Here is a 17,991-nt window from a genome sequence, read left to right as displayed (position 1 = left end):
GGGCGGGACGTAGCCTATTGGTTAAACCAAACCATCTAGTAAGGTGGCTGGAGTCTTACATTGGAGTACACTCAGAGGGCGGGACGTAGCCTATTGGTTAAACCAAACCATCTAGTAAGGTGGCTGGAGTCTTACATTGGAGTACACTCAGAGGGCGGGACGTAGCCTATTGGTTAAACCAAACCATCTAGTAAGGTGGCTGGAGTCTTACATTGGAGTACACTCAGAGGGCGGGACGTAGCCTATTGGTTAAACCAAACCATCTAGTAAGGTGGCTGGAGTCTTACATTGGAGTACACTCAGAGGGCGGGACGTAGCCTATTGGTTAACCAGTTCGTCTAGGATCGATTCCTGTCCGTCAGCCTATTTGTGCTTTTTCTCATTCTAGCCAGCGCACCACGACTTGTGTAAGAAAGGCTGTGGTAAGTGCTATCCTGTTCGTGGGATGGTGAATATAACAGATCCCTTGCTACTAATGGAAAATTGTAGCAGTTTCACATCAACATTACCAAATGTTTGACATCCAATAGCCGATGATTAATAAATCAATGTGCTCTAGTGGTGTTGTTAACTAAAACAAACTTAAATTAATTTTCTGACATCTCATCAAACTATAAAGTTAAAACCCCAAATTTTTCTGAATATTTTTCTGTATTCATTTGAGTTGGGTATGACATCACAACATACTGCTAGGCCCTTCAACCAAGTAAAACTAAAAATGTTACGACTATTCCAGACATAAATGTATGTTGAGGGTGCGATCGTCAAAACGTTATTAAAGTATGATCTGCAAGTGTTAACAAAGACAGGAAAAGAAATGCCTTTTAACAGTCTTTTCATGGACTCCATAAGCTGATTTTGTAAGGTTTTTCACTGAATGCACAAAAGTAGCAATATATAATTCTATATAAATTACAAATATTAATGCCAATGAAATTAGAAAAATTATTTTTGTTGTCATCTATCAAAATAGCATAACCCCCCCCCCCGACAGGTGACAAATATTATGCATGAATATGTGTCGGAATTGTTTTGCTGTGTTTCTGTTCTTTTAACAACTTTTTAACACCTATCCCCCAGGCTATATACATTTAACCATGGAATAGTCCTAAAAAGTTTCCAGAAATTAAACATGAACAAATATCAACAACAAAACTGACAATTTATTTCAACAATATAAAGAAATACAAATCTAAATACCTTGTGAAACTACAAGGCAACTGCTATACGTGTTTCATCAAATACAATGGATACACATGGCTCCAATTTAACATTTTCTTACCAACGACAGTTTTGAAACATTTTTACAATTAACAAATGATTACATCTGGCAATTTTGAATCTGCTTACAGCAATTATTAATCAGTAACTTTTGCAACAAATAATCACACAATTTAAAACCAAAAATGATTCCTTTGACCGACAGCAATCACGTTTATCCCTCAGCAAGATTGTGCTACGAGTAAAGCCCTCAAACTATGGCAATCCATACTTCAACTACATCTATTGCCATCAAGAGCTGCTGTTACGTCCTAGACCTGCCTACACCCTCACTTCATGTTCTTATCATTGGCTTCTGTGTGTGTTCATATCTATATTTCCAGTTCATTCCCATTATACATGCGGGAAGACACACACACGCAATCATCATTTGCTTCCGTGCGTGTTCATATCTATATTTCCTGTTCATTCCCATCATACATGCAGGAAGACAGACACACGCAATCATCATTTGCTTCTGTGTGTGTTCATATCAATATTTCCTGTTCATTCCCATCATACATGCAGGAAGACAGACACACGCAATCATCATTTGCTTCCATGTGTGTTCATATCAATATTTCCAGTTCATTCCCATCATACATGTGGGAAGACAGACACAAGCAATCATCATTTGCTTCCATGTGTGTTCATATCAATATTTCCAGTTCTTTCCCATCATACATGCAGGAAGACAGACACACGCAATCATCATTTGCTTGTGTGTGTGTTCATATCAATATTTCCAGTTCACTCCCATCATACAATAGAATAGAATAGATGTTTAACGACACCCCAGCATGAAAAATACACTATTGGGTGTCAAACTATGGTATCCCATGATACATGCGGGAAGACAGAAACACATGATAAACAAGATGATATATCTGGTAAATTGTATCAGAATTTTATCTTTCAAATAACTGTTTGCTTCCATCTGTAAAATCACAGGCTGGACTGATAATCTAACATCAATGACACAGGCATAACCAATAAATCAATCTGTTTTATTCAAACCGTAATGTCTCGTTCCAGTCGGTACACCACGACTGGTATATCAAAGGTTGTGGTATGTGCTATCCTGTCTGTGGGATGGTGCATATAAGAGATACCTTGCCACTAATGGAAAAATGTAGCGGGTTTCCTTTTTAAGACTATTAAAATTACAAAATGTTCAATAGCTGATGATTAAATGAATGTGCTCTAGTGGTGTTGTTAAAACAAACTTTAGGATCAAACTTTGTTGGGTTTTTTCCGAACTGAAGTAATTAACAGACTGAATATCAACCAAAAGTTAAGAGCACTCATATCCCCCCCCCCCCACCCACCCATAATGCATTGCTAAGTGCAGGAAGTATGGATTTGTGCATGCTATGATGATGACTAGTTACAGATGTGCAATTTAAGATCTGTATGTAAACTCGTTAGTTCTTCACATTTTTCACGTTGGCTGCTTATTTTGTAATTATGCCATGTAGTTTCGGTTGTAGAATAAAACAAATTTAATAATAATCAAATAAAATAAACCAAAATACCACACAACCATGCAACTGCTGAAAGTCCCCTAACACAAGCATGCCATAGCAAGGTTGCATAATACTAAGTACAGGACTATGTATGAAATGGCAAACATTGGCATACAAAATTGGAGGAAAGCACATACAGAAAAGTAAAAAATACCTAAAGCTCTCAATGATGCAAGTTTATTCAGAATCCTGGTGACAGATGTTTTATAGAGGAAAAAATAAGGAGAAAAAAAAGGTTAGAGATAATATAAATGTTTGTTCGACAATTGGTACAAAGTAAAAATTTCACGTTAAAAGAACACACTTGTCAATGACAACACATTAATTCAATTTACACTCTGTCATGTTAAAAGTGAAGTCCTATTCCAAACAAAGGAATACACAGGGCTCGAATCAGTTATTATTGTCATAAATGTGACCACAATTTGATGTGTGCGTTTACATAAATTGCTTTAGTCGATTTGTGCAACCTGAACTTTGACCATTATTCTATTATGATATATTCAGTTATCTTTACCATTTGCACGTCCAAAAGCACATACTGTAACATGTATCATGGTTACTACCTTAATTTACACATGGTCCTGTCCCTCCCTCTCTAATGATACTCCACTAACATTACTTGTAATCGTGTTTGTCAAAACCGGATGAAGTTCAGTTGACTACAGTACTTGAAAACTTTTTCCAAGTAAATTGTGCATGTAAAAAACATGGTAACTGGCTTCTAACACAACATACATTATACACCTGCAACAGTATTGCATATCTTTAAAATACTTCAATTAACAAAAGGTGTTATAAATGAGCACTATTTTTACATTCATTAATGGTTTGGCTCTTACAATCGATATTTGGCTCCTATTTTTCTTATGTTAAAGGCACAGAGCCTAGTTTCAAAATGGACACTAAGTTTAGTTAATCTACAAACTAGTAACACATTTCATTAAAGTTACAACAGAGAGAAAATTTAGTCTGTGATGTTAAACCCCGGGAAATACCATTAAAAATAGACTACAACTCTTAATCAATCACTACAACTCTTAATCAATCACTGCTACTTCTCAGATGCACTTGTGTTTATAAAAATATGAAAAATGCATTTTGTGGTATTAGAAACAACAGGATGACCAGAAACATTCCGGTTCTACAGAAATGGATACTCTAAACAATACAATATAAGTAATGTTTGATTTCAGTGATCATAAACGGCTTTAATAGTGAACACATATTCTGTAGTGTTTAAAAACAAAGGTCTGTCCCTTTAAGTGCACTGTGTGCTTAGCTAAAATGTTAATTTCGAGCCCTGATAAGCAATGCAGTACAATTATCTTCATCAGAAACCCAGCTTCAAATCATGTTCAGGGTAGGGTCATACTGACCAGAGATTTATCCAGAGTTTTCCCACAGAGTCCCATATCCGATGAGATTGGGGAAAATAGTGCAATTTAATCATAATTGGGATTTTGTTTTTAGGTCATTGAATGATAGCAAAGGACTATTGTTAAATTAAATTACCAAAACAGACAATTACAAAATATTTACTCATAAAATTAGTAATTTCCAGTGCCAATTGCTTTTGGAAAAGGGCCATGTTCGGTACACAGAATGTCTGGATAAATCCTAACTGGTGGAAAAATGTTTCCAGGGACTTTTTAAAACATTTTTTTTTACAATGATTACATTTTTCAACTGATTAATTGCATAGACTATAGCTAGTATGGGCTATACATCTAGACACACATACACACAAACGCACGTATGCACACACACACACACACGCAACTCATGTTTATGAACAAATATCCAACAACTAATTGATAAAGCCATTTTGTTTTCAACTTGGCCTGACCTCTAACATTTCCCCCCATTAACTTAGACTGAACTACTTTTAATGCAAAAACATTTTTAAGAAAAATAATTTTATAACAATTTGGATCTTTTTCTAAATTCAAGAGTTCAGTTTAATACTTATAAAATTCAATCATTAAAATTCAATCGTTACATTTAATAATAAAATAAATATTTACAAATTAAAATTCAGTCTTTTTAAGGTCGGTGCAAACCATGTTGGATATATTTGTAACATATATTGCCTTCAGTAATCTGGACTTATATAAAAGATGTTTACTCCCAGTATCGATGGTTTAACAACAACCCAGCACACTGTAACAGCTGGCTATATATCCCAGCAAAAATAACAAGAGAAAGTGAAAAACCTATTGTCACGTTTAAATACAGATCAGCATCAGGTCCCTATACACTGTTATGCCAGGCAATCGACCACTAGGCAACAGGATTTTAAAAACACTATCAAATACAGATCAGCATCAGGTCCCTATACACTGTTATACCAGGCAATAGACCACTAGGCAACAGGATTTTAAAAACACTATCAAATACAAATGTGACTCACCCTGGCAAATTCAGTCACATGTCACAAAAAATTAATTTGACTTTTATGAATATTCTTAACCTGTAGAGTCTCAGCTTCAATGTGGTGCAAAAATTATTAAAATATATTGATTTTTGACAGTTTGAGCGAAAAATGTTCGGTGATATGTGAGATCATTATTTTGAGATAATGGCCGCTGAAGATAAGGTGCTGGATTTTGGTCACTGGTATCAAAACACCATAGCAACAATATACTTAAAATAAAGGTACAGCTCTCAAATTGTGCACACATTAAGTTTAAATCATAAACTATATGAATAAAAAGGATGTGTAGGTTTAGGGTGGTTAAATAGGATAAAATTAAATAATTTAATACATAGTAATTTTTTATTTTTTTATTTGGTGAAAATCATTTTGCAAATTTATGAGCTATATAAGCTCCAAATTATAAATTAAGCAGTAAAATCCAGTAGATAGTAAATTTCTAAAATAATAAGTCAAACACAATATACAGAGTGAAACTATTATTATTATACCTTTTAGATGGTTTTAACATTCCGATTCCAGAGAAAATCCATGGAAGGTTGTGTGTTTTTCTGTCGGTTATTTTTTTTCTCTCTTTTTTTTCCTTTATTTTTTTGGTCTTGTTTTTTTTTTACTTGAAAATAACTAACGTCATTTTCCTAAAGTCACATCCTGGGTCACCCTGGAACAAATTTTGGTTTCGAATTCCGCCCCCGTCATCGTGATCGTCCACATCCCAGGAATAATCGGAAAATTACATTTGTCCACTCATTAACCAAATTGGCTTCACTTAAATATAGATTGTCCAGCCCACTGAAAGCTCCAGCAAGAAGAGCGTCTTTTTTTACTTACTTTAAGATCATCACAAAGTAAAATAACTGATTAGAATGGTACATAAATTCACATTTAAAAATTGCTCTTCGAACAAAAACCGTAGGCGCAGCCATCTTTTTTTTTCTTCCTTTGTGTTTTCCTTCGACGAATCACTTTAAGCTTGAATACTTCGATTACCCAGAAAGCCGCAGTGACCTTGTCAGTGACCAATCAAAAGGCGTATATCACTTAGCTAAGATGTCTGCCTAGTAACAAACTAGTTTGTGTATGGTCAGTTTCCGATTCCTATTGGCTTACAGCTAAGTCATACCCACACATCACTGAAAGGATGGTGTAGAAGAATTATTTTGGCACAATTTGATACTAAATATGAAGCTATTCAACAAACGGCTACCGCAATTCAAAGTGTTGAAAATGAACAAAGAAGAGCCTAACTCGGACCATTGTTTCGACTCTCTGAATAATAACTCCAACTACAAATCGTAATAAAAAGTATTTAGACATTATTAAATTAAACGAGGGTAGTTTGAAATGATAACTTAAACATGTAGGTACTGTTTTCTGTCAAAATCGCAATTTTCACCAGGTAGTGTATTTTTTCACTAATTGTCTCATTACGCAAAATCGACAACTGCGACATGCGACTGATTTCGCCAGAGCGGGTCACAAATGTTCATTCTGGGCCAGTGCTCATAAAACTTCAAGTCTAGACTTTGATAAAGTCCACACTTTAACGTAATGCTATTTGAATGGCGTTGCCATGACGTTAAAAGTCTGGACTTAATAAAGGTTTATAAGCATGGGGCCTGGATCAATATAACCATGACTTTAAAAAAATTTTTTTAAATAAACCTAGTTCGAGATTTGCACTATTGAATTTTTACAATTAAAATCAGTTCAGTGTTAGAAAAAAATGCTCCTCCCCAGGTAGTGTATTATTTAGTCTAGTTATAAAAAAACGGATCAGAGTTGTTTACGGCATGGGTTAGTTCAACATCGACTTAGCCCTACGTTCTTGTGTGTCAAACTGCTTTTACTGTTTTCGTAAGAAAAGATCTAGGTGTCCGTTATTAAATATATATTCCCTAGCAGCAGCACACAAACAATTTACACTGCATATCAATCAGTAAATCTTGTTGTATACAGTTTCATGGAAAACTTCATGAGAAAGTAAAACTTTCAATTAATGATCACAATAACCTTTGACTGGTGACAAAATGGACAAGCTACTCTAGGTAGATATGTACAGTACTTGAATCACTACACATTAACACTTGATTAGTACATGCAAAACAATACAGATATCACATATATCCACCAGACTCTGAACAAACATTTTTACAGACTAAATGTTGAAAATTACTCGCTTGGACCTAGTCAATCAAATCTATGGCATGGACTGCATTCAATTTGTTATTATAATATTTAAAAATTATGTTCTGAATGAATAGGTTCACATAAGGATGACAGAGTACTAAAATGTTGTCATTAAGTTTAATATATTTTTATTCCATATTAAATGAAGGTTGAAGCTCCCTGTAGGCATTGGTCTGGGTTGTCCGCGTTGACAATTTAAAGTTGGTTTTCTTTATTGACACCACTACATTGTTTCCACAGACTTAAAATAAAAATAAAGGAGATAAAGCTTTAGGCTGTGGTGTGGGGGGGTGGGGGGGGGGGGGGGGGGGGTGGTGGTATCACCCCCTCCTTTTTGTCCAAAATTTTTGAAGAAAAAAACAAAAGTAACCTGAGATGCATTCTGACAGCATCTGTCAACATTTCAAGGTTTGGCCTGAAGACATCTGTCCACAATCTATATTTTAACAAGATATTGTATTAAATTAATACACCATAGATGGAGAGCTATAAACTTATAATATAAGACATGAATGGGGAAAATAGACGATACACCCGTATAAACCAGTGTTTTATTGCAGAAAGAGCTCAATTTGAAAGTATAAAAGTCACTTGAATACAATTGTGATGAAATAAGCCAATAAAAATGCAGAAAATCTCCTTTTTTCCAAAAAAGGAGATTTGTCAAAAAAGTAAGAGGAAATAAAGGAGATCTAGCAGAATGATGAAATAAAGGAGACATGGACACACTGCACTAGAGCATATTGATTTATTAATCATCTATTGGATGTCAAACATTTGTAATTTTGACAGTATTAGAGAGGAAACCCAATATATAAAGTTGGAAAATTATTATTATATCTTACTTATGCTTTTCACACTTCATAACACCAACTTAATAAAATGTTTTGAAAAGTCACATCAATATGTCATGATACAAACAAAAACCACAGACCCGTACACTGTATTTTAAATTTTTTATGTAAACTTAATCCTGTCATCCTCATGAGGAACGATCAATACTGAGAAGATACAAATGATATTCATTTTTACTCCAGTCAAGTTTGTAAAACATTAGCAAATTTAGATTCCAAGGCCGCCTGTATGTACTTCCCCCATAGCGTATGTACATGAGCTGGTTGTGAAATGTGAGATGAGGTGAAGTGTTGTTATACCTGTGGGTTAAAATCGGGATCGTCATCTTCGTTATAATCTTCATCAGCATCATGCTAAAAATAAGCAGCGTAACACAACCTGTTAGTTATCTGGCCGTGAGAGATGGCGTCAGACATTTAACACTGACCCAGCACGTCAAGCGTCGTTACACTTCACGGAACAACAAACTGCACATGCAGCAAAAACGTTCTTCCCGTCATAGTAAAGCTGTAACCTTCAGTATATGTTTAGTACTAACTACATTGTTAACACTATTTTCTCTTCTGTGGCCCGGTATTCTTTAAATTAACCTTTCATACAGTCAATAATTGAGGTCACATAAAAATACTTAATTTACCATTACTGCAGCATACCTTTTCCCACTCAAATGTAACAAGGAATAAAAAATACAGTAATAGACTTGTCATATAGACACTTGACCATATACACCAATAGTAAACACACACACAAGTTTATTGACCATATACAGCAATAGTAAAAACTAAGTTTACTAGAACTTTAGTTTAATTTGAAACATTAGGAACCAACGTTTTAAGATGGGAAAACAAAACTGCAGCTTAACAAAGACATGGTTTTAAAAATTAAGATAGAAACAAATTACATTCCTTTTAAGGGAAAATACTTTCCATAACAATTAAGAACAAATGAAGAATTTCTATATTAATTTTTGCACATTTCATATATCATATTAGTTGCTGTACACAGTAACCATATAATGTAAAACAAATTAGCAGTAATATAACTTACTTCTTCCTCATTTTCTTCTTCAAACTGAAACAAAAGAAATAACAATGTAACATCTTTATTATTTAATAGAGAACCAATTTTTCTCCATCTTTTGGATACAGCCGGTGAGATCTCGTCCAACGTCCAGAAAGTCGACACACCGTACACTGTATACAGAGCATTCCCCTATTCGTATTTCCCCACCATTTTGGACATGGCACCGACCAAAAATAATAGAACAGGGAATAGATTAATGGAGACTATGGCAGATTTAGTCTTTTCTATGAAAAATACCTGGGAATTCAGAGTTGAAAAAGTGGTTTTCAGTGAGTATTTTCAGAACATCGCAGTCATTTAAGCTCTTTGTGATCGCTAATTTGATAAGAAATTTGATCGTTTTACCAACAAATAAATTCACAAAATATTAGGATATGAATCATACTTAGTTTCAAAAAAAAAAAAAGAAGTGGAAAAATAGGTAAATAGCCAGGAAAGTCAAACTTGATTTGTAACAGTACATGATAAAGGTACAAAAAAATTTCAGCTCGATATCTTCAGACATTGCAAAAACAAAAGTCTGAAAAATATATTTTCGTATTCCTAGTCTCAAAGGCCAAATCGCCATGAAAGTCAAACTTGATCTGTAACAGTACATGATAAAGCTATACACAAAATTTCATCTGAATATCTAATTGAAATATTTTGTTTAGTCAGTGGATGTTTAAAGTTGGTACCCACCTCTTCGTGATCTAGGGCTTCCCCAGTGAAGTATAAAACGGCCTTGGGGATGATTCTCTCTCGGATGAAATGACCAATTTCAAAATCAGCTGCTAGTAAGGCCTCCAGATCCTCATCCTGGAACAAGTAAAGCAAAACAGAATAAAATCACAAACATAAAAATTTAAACAATCCTCTTTTCTCTTCCTCAGTGAATGATTTCAGGTATATACATTATACACGCATAAAAAAAAAAAAATAAAAAACTTTTTATGACTCGGATATACAAAGCTTAAATGAGTTTGTGTGTGTGTGTGTGTGTGTACGCACGCACGCATAACCTATGTGTGTGGGTGACAATGTGTGCTTAACATATAACTATAGTTTAATGCATGTGATGCTGAGATATTAAGCTATTGTGTATTTTAATATTCAGTGATCTTTAATATCACAGGCCTATCAAAACAGTTTCTGATTATTTCGACACACAAATGAAGTTGTCATATAGGTTCCTCTCATTAAAAAGCAACCATGGTTCTTTTTATGAATTTCCCAATGGCAAGGCAGTACATACCACAGATTCTAAGTAACAGTTGGAATAGAGAACAAACAAAAAACCCTAGTAAATTTTACACTGCATCTCAACCACTCGCTTTGACACCAAATTACACAGCCCACTCACATCTTTAATGTAGCTAATTATCAACATGGATACTTTTATGTTAACCATTTGGTAAAACAGCTTGAAGTAAACCATCAGCTGGTGTCGTAACCTGACCACACCTGTGTGTAACATCTATTCCCATCCATGATCTTAACAAACATATCAGTGTGTAACATCTATTCCCACCCATGATCTTAACAAACACATCAGTGTAACATCTATTCCCACCCATGATCTTAACAAACCTATCAGTCTTAACATATATTCTCAACCATGATCTTAACAAACACATCAGTGTTAACATCTATTCCCATCCATGATCTTAACAAACACATCAGTGTTAACATCTATTCCCATCCATGATCTTAACAAATGTATCAGTGTTAACATCTATTCCCATTCATGATCTTAACAAACGTATCAGTGTTAACATCTATTCCCATCCATGATCTTAACACATCAGTGTTAACATCTATTCCCATCCATGATCTTAACAAACGTATCAGTGTTAACATCTATTCCCATCCATGATCTTAACACATCAGTGTTAACATCTATTCCCATCCATGATCTTAACAAACATATCAGTGTTAACATCTATTCTCAACCATGCTCTTAACAAACACATCAGTGTTAACATCTATTCCCATCCATGATCTTAACACAGTGTTAACATCTATTCCCATCCATGATCTTAAACACATCAGTGTTAACATCTATTCCCATCCATGATCTTAACACACGTATCAGTGTTAACATCTATTCCCATCCATGATCTTAAGCACATCAGTTAACATCTATTCCCATCCATGATCTTAGCAAACGTATCAGTGTTAACATCTATTCTTATCCATGATCTTAACAAACACATCAGTGTTAACATCTATTCTCAAACATGATCTTAACAGTGTTAACATCTATTCCCATCCATGATCTTAACAAACACATCAGTGTTAACATCTATTCCTAACCATGATCTTAACAAACACACCAGTGTTAACATCTATTCTCAACCATGATCTTAACAAACACATCAGTGTTAACATCTATTCCTAACCATGATCTTAACACATCAGTGTTAACATCTATTCTCAACCATGATCTTAACAGTGTTAACATCTATTCTCAACCATGATCTTAAACATCAGTGTTAACATCTATTCTCAACCATGATCTTAACAAACACATCAGTGTTAACATGTTTCCCATCCATGATCTTAAACAGTGTTAACATCTATTCCCATCCATGATCTTAAACAGTTAACATCTATTCCCATCCACGATCTTAAACACATCAGTGTTAACATCTATTCTTAACAAACATATCAGTGTAACATCTATTCCCATCCATGATCTTAACAAACACATCAGTGTTAACATCTATTCACATCCATGATCTTAAACACATCAGTGTTAACATCTATTCTCAACCATGATCTTAAGTGTTAACATCTATTCTCAACCATGATCTTAAGCACATCAGTGTTAACATCTATTCCCATCCATGATCTTAAACACATCAGTGTTAACATCTATTCCCATCCAAGATCTTAAACACATCAGTGTTAACATCTATTCTCAACCATGATCTTAAACACATCAGTGTTAACATCTATTCTCAACCATGATCTTAACAGTGTTAACATCTATTCTCAACCATGATCTTAAGCACATCAGTGTTAACATCTATTCCCATCCATGATCTTAAACACATCAGTGTTATCGGGAATAATGAACATAAATACTGGACAGCTGGCCACAAATGCCCGTAAGTAAACGCAACTTTTTTGATTTTTTGCCTAATTTTAATCACCATTAGCCGATCTAAAATAATAAAAATTACAAAAAAAGACACGAAAATAATACTTACCGATTAATATATGAACTTTATTTCATGTTTTTATAAAACATTTAAGTGAATATATGCGAGTAAAAATTATAAACTTGTACCCACTCAACGTGGTTTTTGTTAAAAATTAATCCAGTAGTCTAAAGGTTAACAAACACATCAGTGTTAACATCTATTCCCATCCATGATCTTAACAAACCTATCAGTGTTAACATCTATTCCCATCCATGATCTTAACACATCAGTGTTAACATCTATTCCCATTCATGATCTTAAACACATCAGTGTTAACATCTATTCCCATCCATGATCTTAACAAACGTATCGGTGTTAACATCTATTCCCATCCATGATCTTAAGCACATCAGTGTTAACATCTATTCCCATCCATGATCTTAACAAACATCAGTGTTAACATCTATTCTCAACCACCATCTTAACAAACATATCAGTGTTAACATCCATTTCCATCCATGATCTTAACAAACCTATCAGTGTTAACATCTATTCCCATCCATGATATTAAACATATCAGTGTTAACATCTATTGCCATCCACCATCTTACCATATCTCCTTCTTCTCCTTCTGGTACTGAAAGAGAAAAATCACAAGGTAGCTAAAAACCAAATGTCATCCCCATATATTTCCAAACAGAAACGGATGTATCAATATAAGATTTATTTAACAAATGGTAGCTTAATAAGCAACTAATATCATTTTCAGCGTGAAATAAGATGCCGAACACAGGAAAACATTTCACCTGTTGGAACTGCTAGTCGCAGTCTTAAATTTACGATGTTTTGTGAAATGGGCTCCTGATCCTCTCAACTAGATTTTAAAATGCTGATTGGCTATATAACATTAAAACTAGTTTTGAAAGGCAGTTTGCTCAATTTTTGTCAGTCAGTCATAACAGGAGACAATACAAGGGTTTTTCTTTTAACACTGTCTCAAGATCAACGAGTCATTCTTCGCACCTTAAGATCAATGAGTCATTCTTCGCACCTTACTGTACACTGTATACAGTGCATTCCCCAATTCATATTTCCCGCCGTTTTACACACGACACTCACCGGAAATGGAAATATAATAAAAGAAAAAAGATTTTTTTTCAAAATGGTGGCTTTTGTTTTGATTTTTTCAACTGAAAATACCTTGAAATTTTGAGTTCAAAAAGTGGTTTTCGGCAAGTATTTTCGCTTGACAACAATGACAGCATGTCGCGGTCACTTTCAGGGATCGATAGCTGATTGTGACAGCTAATTTGATAATAAATTTGATTGTTTTACCAACAACGAAAATTACCAAATATTGTTATATGAATCATAGTTCGGGTTTTAAAAAAAATTCTGGTTAAAACAACTTATCAGGAATAATGGACATAAATAATGGACAGCTGGCCACAAATGACCGTAAGTAAACGCAACTTTTTAGATTTTTTGCCTAATTTTAATCACCATTAGCCTATCTAAAAATGATAAAAATTACAAAAAAGACACGAAAATAATACTTACCGATTCCTGTATGAACTTTATTTCATGTATTTATAAAACATTTAAGTGAATATATGCGAGTAAAAATTATAAACTTGTGCCCCTCAACGTAGTTTTTGTTAAAAATTAATCCAGTAGTCTAAAGGTTAAAATTGAAAAAAATAAAAACATGCCAACCGAGTTGTCTGCTCTCAGAATTATTTTGACAGGGGTCATGGTAAGTACACTAATTTTTATTTTAATGTGACGATAGCATTGTAATGATATAGCTAATTTTGAACTTAAATGACGTCGGTATTCCAATGACGTCACTTTCCATCTTCTTATAATTTAACAATAAACTGGGTGCATGACATTTCCGTTTTAATAATGCTAGAATAATCCCAATGCAAAATGGCTATTTAAAGGTTATTGTCTGCACATTTCTAAAGCACCCGTTTGGGAGTTTTTAAAAAGAAACTCTAGTAATGAACAAAATTGTACTATTTACAAAATATGGATTTGAAGTGAAATTATGGTAAGATCTGTGATGTTTATTGTGTACGAAGCCAAAACAAGGGTGCCTAAAATGAGTGTCGCTCATCTTAGCTGATGATATTCACCTGTGGGCGGATTGAAAAAGTTGAAAAACGAGTCGTTCTGAATAGTTTTCGTGACGGTCCTCGTGGTTCCTCGACCCTTGTGTTTCTGTTTCTTCTTCACAACACGGACAGTGATGTTCTTCCCCGTATTCCAAGTGATAGTACATCTTGAAACAAAGCAAAACTTTTAATTAAATAGTAATGAAGCTGAAGGAAAAATATTTAGTCAACGTTTCTGAGGAATTGTTTTAATTTGTTGCAAATATGTGACATTATTTACAGAATAACCAACAAGCTATGAAATATTACAAATATCTGAGCCGAGGGAATGAATACTGTAAACTCAGGCCTCTGGCAAAGGTTTGACAACATTCATTCACGTCATTCATAACTCCTCATATCGATTTGTTATTCTCTTGATTCCACATGGTTACTTTTAACAGTTTTTTAATGTAAAAATCCCTCTATTCAGACATTTTTATAGCAAGTCAAATATATAAATACCTCCATCTAAAACAATCAGCCATAACCATACATGCATTACATTTATAATCCAAACCTATTCATTATTTACGTACTCTGTGTATTGCACTTTACCAATGGGCTTCGTCTCATACCTTTATAATCCAAACCTATTTATTAGTTATGTACCCTGTGTATTGCACTTTACCCCTTTATTATCCAAACCTAATCATTTACGTACCCTTTGCATTTGATGATTTCAGGACCTTCGTAAGATAGCGGGTCGGTCGGATCTGGTTCAAACCGCATTGTGTACTGTTTTGTTAACACTGTTTCTTTGAAATACTCATTTGGTGAAAAGTAAAATTCCAGTGTAAAACCCTGAAAAGGTAAAGCTGAATTGGTCAAAATAAGAAAAACATGCAACTTTTATTTGAAATGAAAATGCTAAGATTTGTGAAAATTTTGCTTCTAAAACAATGGAAATGCATGAAACCCCGTACACACATTATAAGCTGACATTGCTGAACATTCTATTAAACAGCACCCAGACCAATTCAATTTGACCTACGTGTCTAGTTAATTATCAATGTCCAATGCAATGTCATTAAAACAAACTTTAAAGGGGCATTCCTGAGTTTGCTGCATTGGAAAATGTTTCTAACAAAACATTTCTATGATTAAACTTACATATTAAATATATTTTCTTGTTTAGAATATCAGTGTCTGTATATTCAATGTGTTTCTGGTCGTGTTAATATTTAAAAGAAGCCCAAACTGGATTTTGTCTTGAAATAATTTCGTTAAGTATGAATTTTTTTATTTTAGGAAATAAAATGAAATTTACACTAGTACAAATATTAGAACGATCAGAAACATGTTTAATATAGTCATGTTATGCAGGAAAATATATCTGATATGTAATTATATTCGTTAAAAAGTCTGTTAGTCGATAACATCTTAAAAATTGCAACAAACTCAGGAATGTCCCTTTAACAAGTTTTAAATGTTTGTCTGGTGAATTGTGAAATTTGCTATCTCTCTCGTGAGGGCAAAAAGCGACTTCAATCACATTAGATAATCATATTAGAGTCTCAAATAAACCAAGTAAAAAAAATGACAATAGCTCAAATTAAGACGGAGTGAAAAATAAGAACGTCCGAATCATAAGAGCGAAGGACAAAGGAAGTTACATTCATGTGACTGGGACAGGAAGGGGTGCGCAGTAGAATTATTTTAGGCCATCCCATTGGCTTTTGGGATGTTTGAACCAGACTACTATCCCTAAGGGAATATGCACTAGTTTGAGGACAGATGATGTTGAAAAGAAAAGACAGTGGAACCTTTTTAGTCTGGACTCCAGTATTCCGGAATCCTCACAAAATGAAACAACCACTGAGTAAAGTTATTCATTAATCCAGATATTCAGCTTCCGGAACCGGACGGTCATAATTCTGAATCAAATGTAAATTGCTTCCTTTGACCGGTCGCCGCCAATTGAACATAAAAGTAATCTACCAATTAATGCTCAAGGAATAGACAGAGATAAAATGGCTGCACAGGGTTTCACACCGCCGTTTATTTAACCATTCACCTGTGTTTATTTAGTGTTTGTTATTTTTACATATTATTTCCTTGATCTATAGAAATGTTAAATTAAAGATTAAATACCCTATTCTTTAGTAAATGTCCGATTCGTGAGTTAATACAATTTTGAGCACAAGTTGTCAGCAGGTCTGAACATAAAAACAAATGTACGCCTTTTTATGACACAATTCACTGTCAGTCACGATGTCGAGTCAACCAAAAAAAAGAAAATGTCATGAAATTACTGCTCACGAAAAGAGAGAAATCTGCCGGTATAAATCCGAAAATCCAAAAGCGAGTCTGGATGGAATGTCAAAATATTTCGCCAATAGTTTCGGCCAAGAAATAGAAAAATAAACAATTGGCGACATTCTGAAGAAAAAAGAAAAATGGCTTAATAAAGCTGAAGATGAATTGTCACTTTCTAGATCTTGAAATGTCAAGAACCAGAAGTTAAAAGAGGCTCTCTACCTGTAGCTAAGTGACATGTCCAGTCGGAATGCAGCAATCAATGACCAAATGTTGATTGAAAAGGCCAAAAGTCTGGGAGAAAAGATGAACGTAACTGACTTTATTTACTCTCACGGATGGCTGTCACGATTCAAGTCTCGCTACAACGTTGCCAAACTGAAGAAAGTGTTAAAAGATTATGCACCAGAAGATGTTTTCAACATGGACGAAACCCGACTGTTTTTTAATCTGGGCCCAAACTACACGTTAGCTTCAAAGCCTAACAAAAGGTGTTAAACGATCGAAGGAAAAATTTGTGGAAATTCTAACGGTGATATCAAAATAAAGCCATTTGTGATCACGAAAGCTCGGAAACCATGTTGTTTTGGTAGTGATTTCAACCCGGAGGTTTTACGTCCGATATTGTAACAAGAAAGCGTGGATGACTTCCGACCTTTTTTGTGATTGGTTAAGAGTTGGGTAATGAGAAAGTCCATTTTCTACCATCGAATACCAATGGATGCAGGAATTATTCGAGCATTCAAGGCACACTACCAACGGTATTTAGTGAGGCTGTTTCTCGTACTTTGAGACGATGGGTGACGAAAAAACACCTTGGAACTCGTACTCAGAAAGCAAAACTCGTTTGCACCAAAAGTAAAGTTTGTTTTATTTAATGACGCCACTAGAGCACACTGATTTTTTATCTTATCATCGGCTATTGGATGTCAAACATATGGTCATTCTGACACTGTTTTTTAGAGGAAACCTGCTGTCGCCACATAGGCTACTCTTTTACGACAGGCAGAAAGGGATCTTTTATTTGCGCTTCCCACAGGCAGGATAGCACAAACCATGGCCTTTGTTGAACCAGTTATGGATCACTGGTCGGT

General features: G+C 34.5%; 1 protein-coding gene across 3 annotated transcripts in view; it reads right to left on the bottom strand.

The window, feature by feature from the left end:
• Nucleotides 1–17,991, bottom strand: part of LOC121380893 (nucleosome assembly protein 1-like 1-A) — a 43,161-nt gene that overhangs the window by 6,170 nt on the left and 19,000 nt on the right. For 2 of the 3 annotated variants that reach the window (XM_041509910.1, XM_041509911.1), the window contains exons 9-14: nt 15,303–15,442; nt 14,621–14,766; nt 13,091–13,116; nt 10,033–10,149; nt 9,316–9,339; nt 8,568–8,621 (exon numbers count right to left, since the gene is read on the bottom strand). In XM_041509910.1, coding sequence (XP_041365844.1) covers nt 8,568–8,621; nt 9,316–9,339; nt 10,033–10,149; nt 13,091–13,116; nt 14,621–14,766; nt 15,303–15,442 — 507 coding nt within the window. Of the gene's footprint in view, nt 1–2,940; nt 2,976–8,567; nt 8,622–9,315; nt 9,340–10,032; nt 10,150–13,090; nt 13,117–14,620; nt 14,767–15,302; nt 15,443–17,991 lie in introns of all 3 variants that reach the window. The other variant, XM_041509912.1, reaches the window with a different exon arrangement.

Source organism: Gigantopelta aegis, chromosome 9, assembly GCF_016097555.1.
Source record: "Gigantopelta aegis isolate Gae_Host chromosome 9, Gae_host_genome, whole genome shotgun sequence".
In the NCBI taxonomy this organism is placed as follows: Eukaryota; Metazoa; Mollusca; class Gastropoda; order Neomphalida; family Peltospiridae; genus Gigantopelta; species Gigantopelta aegis.
Note: the sequence above shows the minus strand (reverse complement) of the source record. Positions and strands in the feature narration are given on the sequence as shown.